General features: G+C 38.2%; 1 protein-coding gene across 8 annotated transcripts in view; it reads right to left on the reverse strand.

The window, feature by feature from the left end:
• The window catches only part of PPP2R2C (protein phosphatase 2 regulatory subunit Bgamma), a 184,717-nt gene that overhangs the window by 23,663 nt on the left and 148,058 nt on the right, over positions 1-12,996 (reverse strand). For all 8 annotated transcript variants that reach the window (XM_027457420.3, XM_072037795.1, XM_027457421.3 and 5 more), the window contains one exon: positions 4,420-4,584. In XM_027457420.3, coding sequence (XP_027313221.1) covers positions 4,420-4,584 — 165 coding nt within the window. The remainder of the gene's footprint in view (positions 1-4,419; positions 4,585-12,996) is intronic.

Here is a 12,996-nt window from a genome sequence, read left to right on the forward strand (position 1 = left end):
TAAAGGGCAGACCAACAGAATACTGGTATTTATCCTAGTGGAGGGGCTGGCATTTCTTCCATGCATTAATTTCATTTAAAAATGTAGTAAACTCATGGAAAGGAGAGGATTCCTCCACATATCTGGGTCCCAAACCAAACCCCAGATTCACCCTGCATTGCTCTGAAGACCAGTCTATATGGTTAAGATATTGATTATTCATGCTATGGAACTGGGGAAGGAACAAGCTCAAATGCTTTGCACCTTTCAGGAGGAATCTAGAGACTGTTAGGATTGCCTGTCATCTCTAAGTGCTTCTCTGCTCAAAAATAAGGTAAGGGACAGTCCCAACATTGGTATTTTAAAGACCACCATGCCATACGAAAGAATAAACAGGAAAATGCAGCTCTTCCTTCCTTGAAATATGTTGATGTAAATTTTGCACATGGGTAATGGATAATTAGAAATAGATTTTTAATTTGTAAAGATATATTAAGAAATGAACACACACACACACACAAAAAAAAAGCTTAAAGCAACATATGACATTTAAATAGATTACATCTTCTGAAGTATGCAATAACTGTGAGATATTAAGGCTATTAGAATGGATATCAATAAGAGTTATACTTGAGTGACTTAAATTTCCATGTTGCATAAATATGAAGTTTCCATTTTCCACTTAATTCTGAGTTTAGTAATTCTGATGAACTACTGAAAAAGCTCTTCATTTCTTTTTGACTTCATGTGCTTAAGCTCAGTTTTCTTTCACTATCTGCTTTATTAGATGATTTGCTGAAACAGCAGTATTTACCTATTTAGTCTACAAGCTGTTTGGAAGAATATTGTCTCCATGCACGATCAAAACCAAATTAGCAATTATTTGTTAGTCAGTTGTGCTTTAAATTGCTTGTCAGGAGAGTCTTACTGCACCAAAACTTACTGCAAGTCCTTAGCTTGTCTTCCTTGTTAGCTGAATTCCTCAAATTAAGGACAGAGTGGGTAGTTCCTCTGCTTCTTGGATGTTTCTTGATAACTGCTCTAACAGTGATACTTTTTCAGCTGTTAGATTCCCTTGATTGCTACTCTCAGAGAGTCCCAGTATACTTTCTTTCTGCATTGCGCTGCCACACATTGCCTGAATTATACCTCAAAGACAGCCTTATTCCATGTTATTTAGATTAAAATTCAATATTAATCTAAATATTAATATTTTCCCATAATATTTAAATAATTCCCTATTTCTTGCTGCTAGAGTCTGACTTTCATATCTATTTTAAATCTTTACCTATAACCCTGTGGACTGCAAGAACATTTTCACCCTTTTTCATCCTTATTCCCATCCCTCTAATATTCTAAATAAGCAGGGACATGCATTTTTTTTCTCCTTCTCTCCAGAATATTTTGATGGAATTATCTCCCACTACTTGCAAAGTCTGATAATAACATGAAGCAGTATTATGTATGTATCTCTCCTACAGTTACAGATTGGGCTTTCCTGGATACCCATTTGTAATGGCCACGTATATTTTGCTTCTGATTGCTCACCCAGAATTGCATGATCTATTGAAGAGGTGTTATAAGAAGCAGTTCCAGGTAGTCTATTAGAAAAACAACACATTCTATCACACCTTATCGGTATCTCCATGACCATTTAAAACTCAGCTGCTGACCTGATATTCTTTCAGTGCCTTATGGATGGATTTGGTGGTTTGAGACAGTTTTTCTAAGGGACAGAGGTCCCATTAAAACTCATCACACAAATTGGCAGCTTGTTAATAAATCTCAGCATAGGCACCAAGGATAAGCAGATATGGAGGAAGTCTCTTGTCTCTTCCATGTCAGAGCCATGAAAGATTAATAAGGGAAACCTTGTAATGTTGCTGTCACTAATGCAGAACAGAGAGATTTCACCACTGAATTTAGCAAACCAGAATCTTCAAGAACACTATAATTTATTAACATCCTGTGTCAGTGACTTACACTACAGATATTAAGCATGTGATTTATTTATATAGTACAACACAGTAATTATTCATGGCACACTCTAGACTTGTAGAAATGGAAGGGTCTTTCATCCAAAAGCTGCAACTATTTTTAGCCAGACCACAGAGATTTGGATAACAAAGGGCCTGGAAAAAGAGTAAAACCAGAAGTTCACAATATATGCTCAGCATCCAGGTACTTTTAATCAGTTTTACATTGAACCTTTCTTCCGTAAAATACATGTACAAGTATCTATTGCAATCTCAGAGCAGCATCTGAAGTACAGATCATCGTGATATGAGACAGAGTGAAGAAAGCAGGGTTCCAATGCAGAACATGAGGGTTTATAGAGACTTCAGTTGTACCTATTTTATTTGAAAAGTCATGTCAGTCATGAGGAAAGGTGTGAAGTCAAGCTGAGCTAGGAGAGTAGGGTACTGATCATGCATGTGCACCATGCAGAAAGCAATGGTAAAGAGGCTCCAGATGCACTGAGAAGGGACTAGAGAGATGATCATGCAAATATTTGATTTCCCAGATTGCTCATTTCTAAATATATATCCCTTTAGGTTGCTACAGGCTTTACATAATTAGTTTTGCATGCCACTGAGAGCTATACTGAAACCACTCCAATCAGCAGTACATGAGCCTACTCCTTGTAACGCTTTGTAAGCTCTACCATTAGCTTCTCAATTTTGTACTGTACATGCTCTACACACTCGGCTTCTCAATGAGCTTGACTTGAGTTCAGTGCAGCAATGCTACATTAAATGGCTATTTTCTAACTCATAGATCTGGAAAATAGGGTTTAATCAATGACCATTAGACCTCACGCTCCCTTCTGGGATAAAATGCCTTCCTTCATCCACAGTTACTGTATTGTTGTTTTTAATAGGTTATGATTGGCATTTGGCACTGAGGTACAGGGGCAAGTAGGTTCTATTAGCAGGAAGAAATGAATGTACCAAGGAAGAAAACAAGTGGGAAAGGATAACCCACAACAATGCACCAGATCACACTGTGCTTGCATTTCACTTCATGGTACTGAATTCTCCCTACAAGTATAAGGGGATAGAGGTAACAAACATAAAACACTTGTCTGCTTCGGAAATTGTCCTGAAAGCTTATTTTCTATAATTGGAGATCTCATCCTAAGAGGTTTTGAGCATATGCAATTCTCCTTGCAGCCAAAAGGTCTAATCATAAGCTCTCTAATACATCTGCTTCAGTTAAAAATATAGCTTTTGTGCAACATGTATGTCACACTTAAATCTTCAAACATTTTCTTTCCCCTCTCCTACCAGCAAGACCCACCTTCCTCAAAAGATTCAGGTAGGAACAAAAAAAAACTCTAAAAAGTCTAAAAACTCTAAAAAAAACTCTACAAAAAAACTCTAAAGTGCTTGAATTTCTCCTGAATTTCCTCCCCAATTATTGTACATCCAAAGACACCAAACACCCACTTCTGTGAGATGGAAGTGTCCTAGAAGCCCCAGTCCCGAAGGTGGCTAAAGCAGAGCCACCACAGCTCATTAGGTTCTTAGCTCCTCATAGGAAACAGCCACATGACACAATGTCTTTGTCTGCTGTTTTTCACTCTTAGAAGAGCAGGAATAAACAGATTGTTTGCAGAAGGCAAAATGCCTGGGCTTGCCATAGTACTGGTGTGATAATCTATATTCTGTCAAAGAGCTACAAAGACCTGATAGCAAGATGTTACAAACACACATTTTCCTTCATCCCTTACTTTGAGAACAAAGACAGCCTCACATTGTACTTCCTTGTTCTTACACAGGCTTCAAATACAAACTGTCATGAACTGGTGGCTCTGTCTCAGTCATACAGGATATATAAAATCACATTAGAGCAGATGATATCTTCTATGACAACACAATAGTGTGGTTTTTTTGTTTGTTTGTTTTGAGTTGCTCAATATTACTTATTGCATTAATTATTTTCTCTGTTTCAATGCAAACACATTATTGAAAAAGTATCACAGAATCACAGAAGTCTTGAGGATGGAAAGGACCTCTGGAGGTCATCTGGTCCAACATTTTTGAATCCAGAAAATGGAGAGTTTGAATGACAGAATTTTCTTGGTGCAGAATTTAGAACAGTAGCTGTATATTCAAATCAGTAGGCTCACCTACTTAAATACACCCCTCTCCCAAATAATTCATTTGTTAGTTATCATCTGTCTTTTGCTAAACAGTTGTGGATTCTTCAATAATGCCTTCAGTAAGAATCAAAAGGGAGACCAGTCACAGACACAACACTAATCAATCTCATAGATGATACTTGTATGGATGAGAAGATTTTTTTTTTTTTCTGTTTTCTTTTCAACTGTGCCTGCAATTAAGAAGCTAACACATTGGGGTATTCATACATCTCCAAACTGTTCATGAACAAGGAGACTTCAATGACACCTGGAGCTAAATATAAGGTAGGACTTACGCTTGGAATGTTTGTCACAGAGTGCTGATGCCCGCATGTCGCAGAGTCTCAGGGAACCTTTGCTGCTGCTGTAGACAAAGAGATTGCAGTGATGGGGATGAAACTCCGAGGCTGTAATCACTTCCGTCAGGTCCTCCATGTTGGCTGGCTTTATATCTACAATGTCTGAATGGAAGTTTCATTAAGGAAAATGGAGTTGTCTGCAGGCTAACTGTGACTCTTATTGTCTTGTTGAAGAAAGCATGGCTATCTAAAAAGTAACCATAAATTTAATGCTCTTAGATGAAGATATACTCATCTGTTTGCCCCATCCAGATTAAACTTGAAGAACAGTTTTAGAGCAGGTGTCATTAGTGGGTCAACATTTGCCTATACCGTGCACACAAGGACATCCAAGAAAGAGTATTTCGGTATTTCAGATTTGGAATTCTCACTTTCATTAAACTAATAGAGAGTAGGTAGCTAAATCTCCTGTATTTGCTATTGACCTTACTGCTCTAGCAAATACTTATTGATAGGGAACAAATGTATAACTCTGAGCTGCTCACTCTAGTAAAGATGCACTGCATTTTACAATCACATAACTTAAGCTAAATATATGTGTGACTTAAGTTAAAAGTCTCAAACAAACATACATTTTTGCAAAGGCAGATGTGGACAAAAACAAGCACTTATGGAAATACTTTTGGGTGATTATCTACTAGTATAATATACTTTCCTAAAAAATAAAAATTTAACTGCAACATAAGATTGTGCACAGTATTGATTTCGCTACTCAGCTTTGAACACTTGCAAAAGAAGTATCTGAAATGGCTTTCTTCTTTTTTTCATGTAAAAGACGCTCACTATTGACATCAATATGAATTTTTGCGACTGCGAAGTGTATATATGAATCATTTAAATGGACATAATCTGGAACAAGAATACATTGAAGATGTAGTTTTCCGAGCACAGACTTGTCAGGTGAATCACCAAATATTTTCCACCTGAAGCACAACTCGCGTTAAGACCTCTCCAACACACACGTAATACATATCCACACATACATGTTACCTACTTTGGTGAGCTTAAAACCCAGGGAAGACCTAGCAAGCATGTATTTGGAGGAGAAGGCCAGCCTGTGGAAGACTGCTGATAAAAAAAAAAGAATGAAAGAGTCCCATGAGGCAGCTGTAAGAAAGCAGCAGGTGTAGAGGCAATAAAATGAAAGAAGGATGTATATGTAAAGCAGTATATTTAAATAAGATTGTACATTTTCATATGGCCCTCAGCAATCCACTATAGATAAGCCATCCAAATGTTAACAAATCCTTCGAACACGAGGAGTAGCATTACCCTATTTTACTGATGAGGCACAGAGAGGCAAAAAATTATTTGCATAAGACCACCTGGGAAATGCACGACAGAACAAACCCAGATCTGCTGAATCCCACTTCAGTGCCCTAAACACAAATCATCTCAGTGCCTGGATTCCCCAAACATAAAATTTGAATCAGCTGATGTTCAAAATTTAAACATCTCAGAGGATAAGATAAATGAGAAAAGCTGTTTTAGTGATGGCAAGAGAAACCACATATCATGATACTAAGCTGGTTTCTGCTCCCACTGTTCCCACTACCCAATGGAAGACCTTTAATTGATTTCTGTGGGAACAGGGTACAGTTTATCACCAACGTTATGCTCTATACTTTGATCTTTCTCAAACACACAGATTTAGAGACACTATAGTGAAACTAAGCATAACAATACGAAAGATTCATAGATAATTACCTTGATGATTTTGCATAGACAAATACATCACACTGATTTTGTTTGCTTGTTTGTTTGTTTTTAAACCAAGTGCTTTGAAAAGGAAAATATCAGCAAAACTATACCTTGTGACATTTAATAACGGCTGGGAATTAATTAATGTTTCACTTCAACTGCATTCCCACTTACTTGCACTATCATTTTTGCATCCATCTCCAAGAATCTATCGTGATTAGTATTAGTGCAGTGAATATTAAAATGTAGCTACACTGATTTAGCTTCTCTTATAAAGCATCACTAAATATTCTTGAAAATTAACAGAAAAAATAACCTTTATTCGGTTATTGGTATTTGTTGAATCTGTCTCAAGAAATATATTTAAGTAAAAGCAATTGCTTTCAGTGATTGAATTGCTTTCAGGAGTTCAGAGAAATTATAGTAACTCAATACAAGAATTTCACCTCTCAGCAGAGAGATGAATAATTGCTGAGTGATGAGAAAGATATAAAATATAAATAGAGTATGTGAAACAGTCATGGTAAGTATCATTTTTCTGGATGCTGAAGACAATATTGATGAATTTCCCTTCATTGTATGAAATGAATAACCCTATGCTGAATAATGAAATTAAGTATTCCATTCTCCTGCCAGAAAAGCATAAAATACTTGAAACAGACTGCATTTCCAGATGTGATCTAAATCTCCACTGAGAAAGAACCTCATTGCCTAGTGAGGATCATACAGCAAATGCACCACAGAAAACTCATTGTTTCAATAGATTTAGAAAAAAAACAGTAGCACTTATATCAAATAAAACAATCAAAGGAATAGAGAGATGGGGAAGAGACTTACTCCAGATACATTTGTAATAATTGATGAAAAAACAGACTTTGCTATGACAGCTACAGAACCCAATGTATCAAATGAAAAACTTGTCACACAACAGAACATTTTCCTCCTCTCATGATTTTTTGCCATCTATTTGAAAACAATCAAGTACAGCTTGACATGTGATGTGTGGGAACTGTGTTTAAACTAGCATGACATGGTAAGGGCAAGCATCTCCCATGAGACACTTTGCATTTCTATTTTTCCATCTTCCCTTTGTGTCTTTTCCCCCTCTTTTTAAGCACAATGTCATATGGAAGAAAAGTATTTTAAAAATTGGACCAGAGAGCATGCTTCAGAAACAGGCCATTTGCTGAAATCAAAGAGCTCAATGAAGAGGGAATTTGGCAAAAACTGATCAAATGAAAATTCCATTGCTAAAGGGAAAAACATTCCCTTTAGCAAGCACAAAGCTGTAAGGCCACTTCCTATGCTAATGGCTTCCTAGCAATTGTATCTTGTGGAGGGATGTCTTGACTTGGTCACAGTCCTTCTCCCCAGTTGACTTACATCTGAAGTACCACAGTCACTTCTGAGTCCCGTTGTAACACGTCATGTGGTCCATTTCCAGTCTGTGGAAAAAACTAGGATCAAAGCTTTCTAAGAGACCAAATCACTTAACAGTCTACTGGTGGCAGTACACAGGGACAAAATTCTGTTGTCCTAAACAAAAAAATGATGTTCCTGTGCCCAAACAGGGTAGGAATTTCCCTAAGAAAATGAGAAAGGTCTTCACGCTGCTTTCACTCCCACACATGCATGACAAGGAGGCATTTCCATCCCTAGTACATACTTGCACTGAGGGAAGGCTGAACTGGTGCCTTGGCAGCTACTGGGGTGCATTGGCAGACTTTTAAGTCATTAACATTAAAACAAGGAAAAGAAACTATCTTGTTGCTCAAAAAAATAAAAGAGGTCTCAGTTCCTCCTAACCAAGCTGTTTGCCATCTTACACACCATGACTCCCCTCCATTTCCTGGCTCAGTGAAATGGAATAAAGCTAGGAAGAGGCCAGCAGATGCTCTTCACAGCAAAATGGAAATGGAAGGTCACACAATAGTGAGAAACGATGTTGTTACAGTTGGGTTAGTAGAGCTACAAGACCAGGAATTAAGTATATTAAAGGCAACAAACATACTCTCAGGTAACATAATGTTGAGCTTTGGCTAAGGCTGACTAGGTCGCCTTTACCAACAGCAGAGGCAGACCACAGCAGAACTAGCAGGCAGGCCAGGACCTGACTGAGAGGGGGAATGAGGCTGTAGGGAAAGATCTGAGGGAGGAGAGAAAGGGAAGCAAAACACTGCAAGAGGAAGTAGGAAAGAGCATAAGGAAAGGCATGACTAGCAATCTGCAAGAGCACACAATATGAGGGATGAAAACTGAATGCCGACTTCAGTTATATGGTTTGTTTAGTTCTAGTCCAGTGTTTTGTCTGCTGTTGTGCAGCTGATATTAAAATGAGGATAATAAGAGGAAGATGATCTGTTGCACTGCCTTTGGGCCACTGGTCTACCAAAAATATTCCCTTCTGTGAGATGTTGATCCATGAAGTCTCTTTTAGGGCAGGTCACAAAGATGGCCCTCACCTTGATCCAAAATGTCCATTGTTCAGCCTTCTCCATTTGATCAGCTAGAATATAAATGAGCATGCCTGCTTTATGTTCATGCCAAAACGTGTATAACAAGACTGTGGAAAATACATAAGGTTCCTGCTGAGCAAAAAAGGCTCCAGAATGAGTTTCCTTGTATGATAATGTGTACATAGCAGTTTCCTCAAAACAGATTAAATTCCCTTTGAAGTGAACAGTATGCATAAACAAACAGCTGCTTTATCTTCTGGAAACCATCAAGGAATACTATTAGAAACTGAATTTTGTAGAAGCCAAACTTGCAATTCAGAAGTTATAGCACATAAGGGACTGAATCTTACATCATTATTTTGGAATCATTTTTGCAAGGTCTGTGGGTTCATTATAGGAAGGAAATCAGTGGTATATTTGGATTCAGGCTACAGAAATTAATTTAACTGAACCCCCTTTATTCAACTGCAATGCAGAGCAGAGACTTTATTTAGAAAGCCAGACAGAATTTTCCATAATAACTTTATAAGAAAAAAAATGTCCTCATCTTTCTTATTTCAATATATTCTGCTTTGACACTTCATTTTTACCCCTGAGTGGGACTTGGTATTTTGAAATTTGCACACTTTTCCAAAAAAATAAAATTCACCATAACACATCTTCCCAACCTGGCTGTTCCCTGTGTTTTTCACAGGAGGTTGTTCCTGCTCCTAATTTTGTCTGCATCTCACACCTACATTCTAGCCTAGACCTAGAAAGATTCACTGACTAGGAGTTGAAATCAATAGCAATTCATGGAAGCTGCCAGGGCTTCACTTTAGGGTAATTGATTGCTGTGGTCCTGCTGAGGCTCTACACTGTTTTAATATAAGCATTTCTCCGAGTGATTTCCTCTGTTAGTCATTTAGTGCACACCATTTTCATTATAAGGAGGGAACTGTGATGCTTACAAATCAAGCTCTACCAGTTTTACACTTCCTACATGGTGGTTATATCATTCCTATTCCATGCGTCAACTGAGAGCATTAGTTCCAAATGCCCACAGTTTTCTTGCAGGTTGTATATATTTCTGAGCAGCGGGCACAGAATCAGGCCTCAGTATGCTTGATAACACCATGATGTGATTGCATCAACTTACTATGAAAGAAAGAAGCAGGCCCTAACTTTTACATAGTTTCCTCCTTGCTCCTTTCTTTTTATTTCTTAAAGACATTGTTTATGTTTTCACTGTTGAAGGACAATTCCACTATAAGCATGTCACAACTGTATGGACACCACTGGATAGAGTGCAGCTTTTGAATCTCTAACTCTCAGACCTGTTGTCCAAGAGTCAAGGGTCTCTGGAATGGATTATCAATAGGTTAATGAATTTGGCCTTTTCGTCCAATTCCAGTCTCTTACCTTAGGCAGAGAGATGACCCGGTATTTATACTCTAAGTACTCCTAATAGCCACAATGTCAATGCTTTTTATCATGCAGCATTCTTCCACTGCTTTACTAAAAGCATGTGCTATATGGGCTTTATTAAAAGCCCGGGGAGTTGCAATTACATTGTCTGTACCATTTGACTCTTCTGAACCACAGAAGAAAAAAAAGAAACTGCTGCATAAGAGTGCTCCTTCAAGCTGCTTTGTACCTAATATCTGCTAATGCAAGGTATTGATCCATACTTGAAAATGACTTAGTAGTAAAATGTCAGCCCAATTCCATTTTTAATTCTATGGTCTTTACAATAATGATTCTTCAAGATATTGTATTGGAGTTGGGAAATCTGGCAACAGTCCCACACTGGTGGGAATTTGCTGATGTGGATTGGCAAGAAAATGCTTCCATCAAAGGCATTTATATGGTGCCATTATGATAGTACAAAGGGTTCCAGCTTCTTTTTTTCTGCATTTTTCTTCAGTTTTCTTCATCAGGATTATGAGATAGAGAAAGAGTGAAAATGCTACAGACCTTTTAGGCCTATGTGGAAAGCCAACTCATGATCAGTTACGTTAGGTGCTGGGCAAACACAAAGCAAAAGGATTGCTCATAATATAAAGAGCAAGTACAAAGTGCATACAGAGACTAAGTAATGTTAACAACGTTCTTTGAACTTCTGAGGTTTCTTATAACTCAAAGATTACAGCCTAAATTAGATGAAAAAGAGATGTTAGTGGAAGAAGAAAAGCCACAGTAATAGCCAAGAGGCTGCAGCAGCAATGAAGCTTTCAGCTACTCAGCTAGGACTAGTCATGACGGAGAATTAGGCAGACAAGTAAGGTTAAACAAGTAATACAATTAGGTAAACAAGTGATATAAAAACTAAGGTACTGTTGAGATCTAGCTCACCCAGAGATACAGAATCACAGAATCACAGAATTTCTAGGTTGGAAGAGACCTCAAGATCATCGAGTCCAACCTCTAACCTAACACTAACAGTCCCCACTAAACCATATCCCTAAGCTCTACATCTAAACGTCTTTTGAAGACTTCCAGGGATGGTGACTCCACCACCTCCCTGGGCAGCCCGTTCCAGTGCCTCACAACCCTTTCAGTAAAGAAATTCTTCCTAACATCTAACCTAAAACTCCCCTGGCATAACTTTAGCCCATTCCCCCTCGTCCTGTCACCAGGCACATGGGAGAACAGGCCAACCCCCACCTCTCTACAGCCTCCTTTAATGTACTTATACAGAGCAATAAGGTCACCCCTGAGCCTCCTCTTCTCTAGGCTGAACAAGCCCAGCTCCTTCAGCCGCTCCTCATAGGACTTGCTCTCCAGGCCCCTCACCAGCTTCGTCGCCCTTCTTTGGACCCGCTCAAGCACCTCGATGTCCTTCTTGTAGCGAGGGGCCCAAAACTGAACACAGAACTGAACACTGATATATTCAGCACATCCTCTGCCTTACTGATAATAATAAGCATTTTTATGACATAGATAATATGAGGGTTGTGTGCTGCAGCGGTGCTCCTTGGGCAATGGCATCACACATACTGAGGGCAACACTGTTGGTGCAAAAGGTGGCCCATGTTTCCTCACAAGCTAATAGCTACAGCTGCAGCCAGATTCATGTCCAATTTAGTTCTCTACTTGTGTTTTCTAACACCATAAAACTTAAAAACCCATGAAGAGCAGAGAGGTGAATATTCAGACCCTTTAAACATGTTTAGAAAGCAAGATTTCATTCATTTCACTGGCAGCTAACAGGAACCAGAGACCCTCAGGACTAAGGGACTAACAAGATTCATCCAAGCCTAAACAGGGAACCAGCAACGGACCTTAAATACATTATCCCAAATCTCTGAACCAAAGGCACCTTTCCTGGATTTAGTCTCATATTTAATTCAGAATTGGAGATATTCAGGAAGAAACTAAAAGTAGTAAAAGGAAACATTTTCCATTTGTTAAGTTCAAAGCAGAGGAGAGTCAGTGTCAGGGTCAATGCTCTCTCGATAAGAGACTGAGGCATGACATGGCAAAGTTTTTTGAGAGGTTTTTCTGTTAGCATCACATTTGTCTTTTGGAACTGCAATGGCACAAATGGCATGCTAACTTTCTCATATATATGCCTATTCATACACATTGCAACCATTAATTTACTTTAAGAATTTAGAATTAGCAACTGGAAAATTTTAATGCAATTAAAAATTGATTTTTCAGCCTGCTTTTTACAGCAGAACACACACATTTTCTTCTGTAGACACAGTCACGTCTGTTTTAGCTGCAACCACGTGCGTCTTTTAATTTTTCAAGAGCAAAGAAATTATTTTCTGTATATACATGCAGCTGAGAGCAAAATCAAGTGGATGAGTCAACAGAAAAGACCAGTCATTTTAAAGGCACATCTGCAATTTTCAGTGTATAGTACTCAATCACTGACAGGTCTCAAAGTCATGTAGTTGATAGATTTGCATGTTAATTGTTTGTTGTGGAATGCTTAATGTTATATTTGGAAGATAGCAGATACCAGTCACGAGATATTTAGATATCAAGATATTTAGAAAAGAACTGAGAGGGATCTACTTGGTTTGCTGAATGCAGTCTCCCAAAGTACAGAGAAATACAACAAATATAACTCACTGAACTGCATCTTTGAAGTTGCCAGGGATTGCCTCCCACAGAACTTATGGGAAACCAGAAATAAAATGTCTTTTTTTTTTTTCTTTCTCTCTCTCTCTCTTTTTTTCTTTTTTTCTTTTCTTTTCTTTTTTTTTTTAAGAATAGTCTATGCACTAACAGACAATACTATAAAGAAATGTATTTCTTTATACTTATTAGAATCTCATGCGGTGTAGGAAGACCTGCCTATTAAGAGGCAGGTACAGAATTTCCAGCTGGAGGGTATAGACTCTTTAGAGCATTTTGGTGGGGA

The sequence above is a fragment of the Anas platyrhynchos genome, chromosome 4 (genome assembly GCF_047663525.1).
Source record: "Anas platyrhynchos isolate ZD024472 breed Pekin duck chromosome 4, IASCAAS_PekinDuck_T2T, whole genome shotgun sequence".
NCBI lineage: Eukaryota > Metazoa > Chordata > Aves > Anseriformes > Anatidae > Anas > Anas platyrhynchos.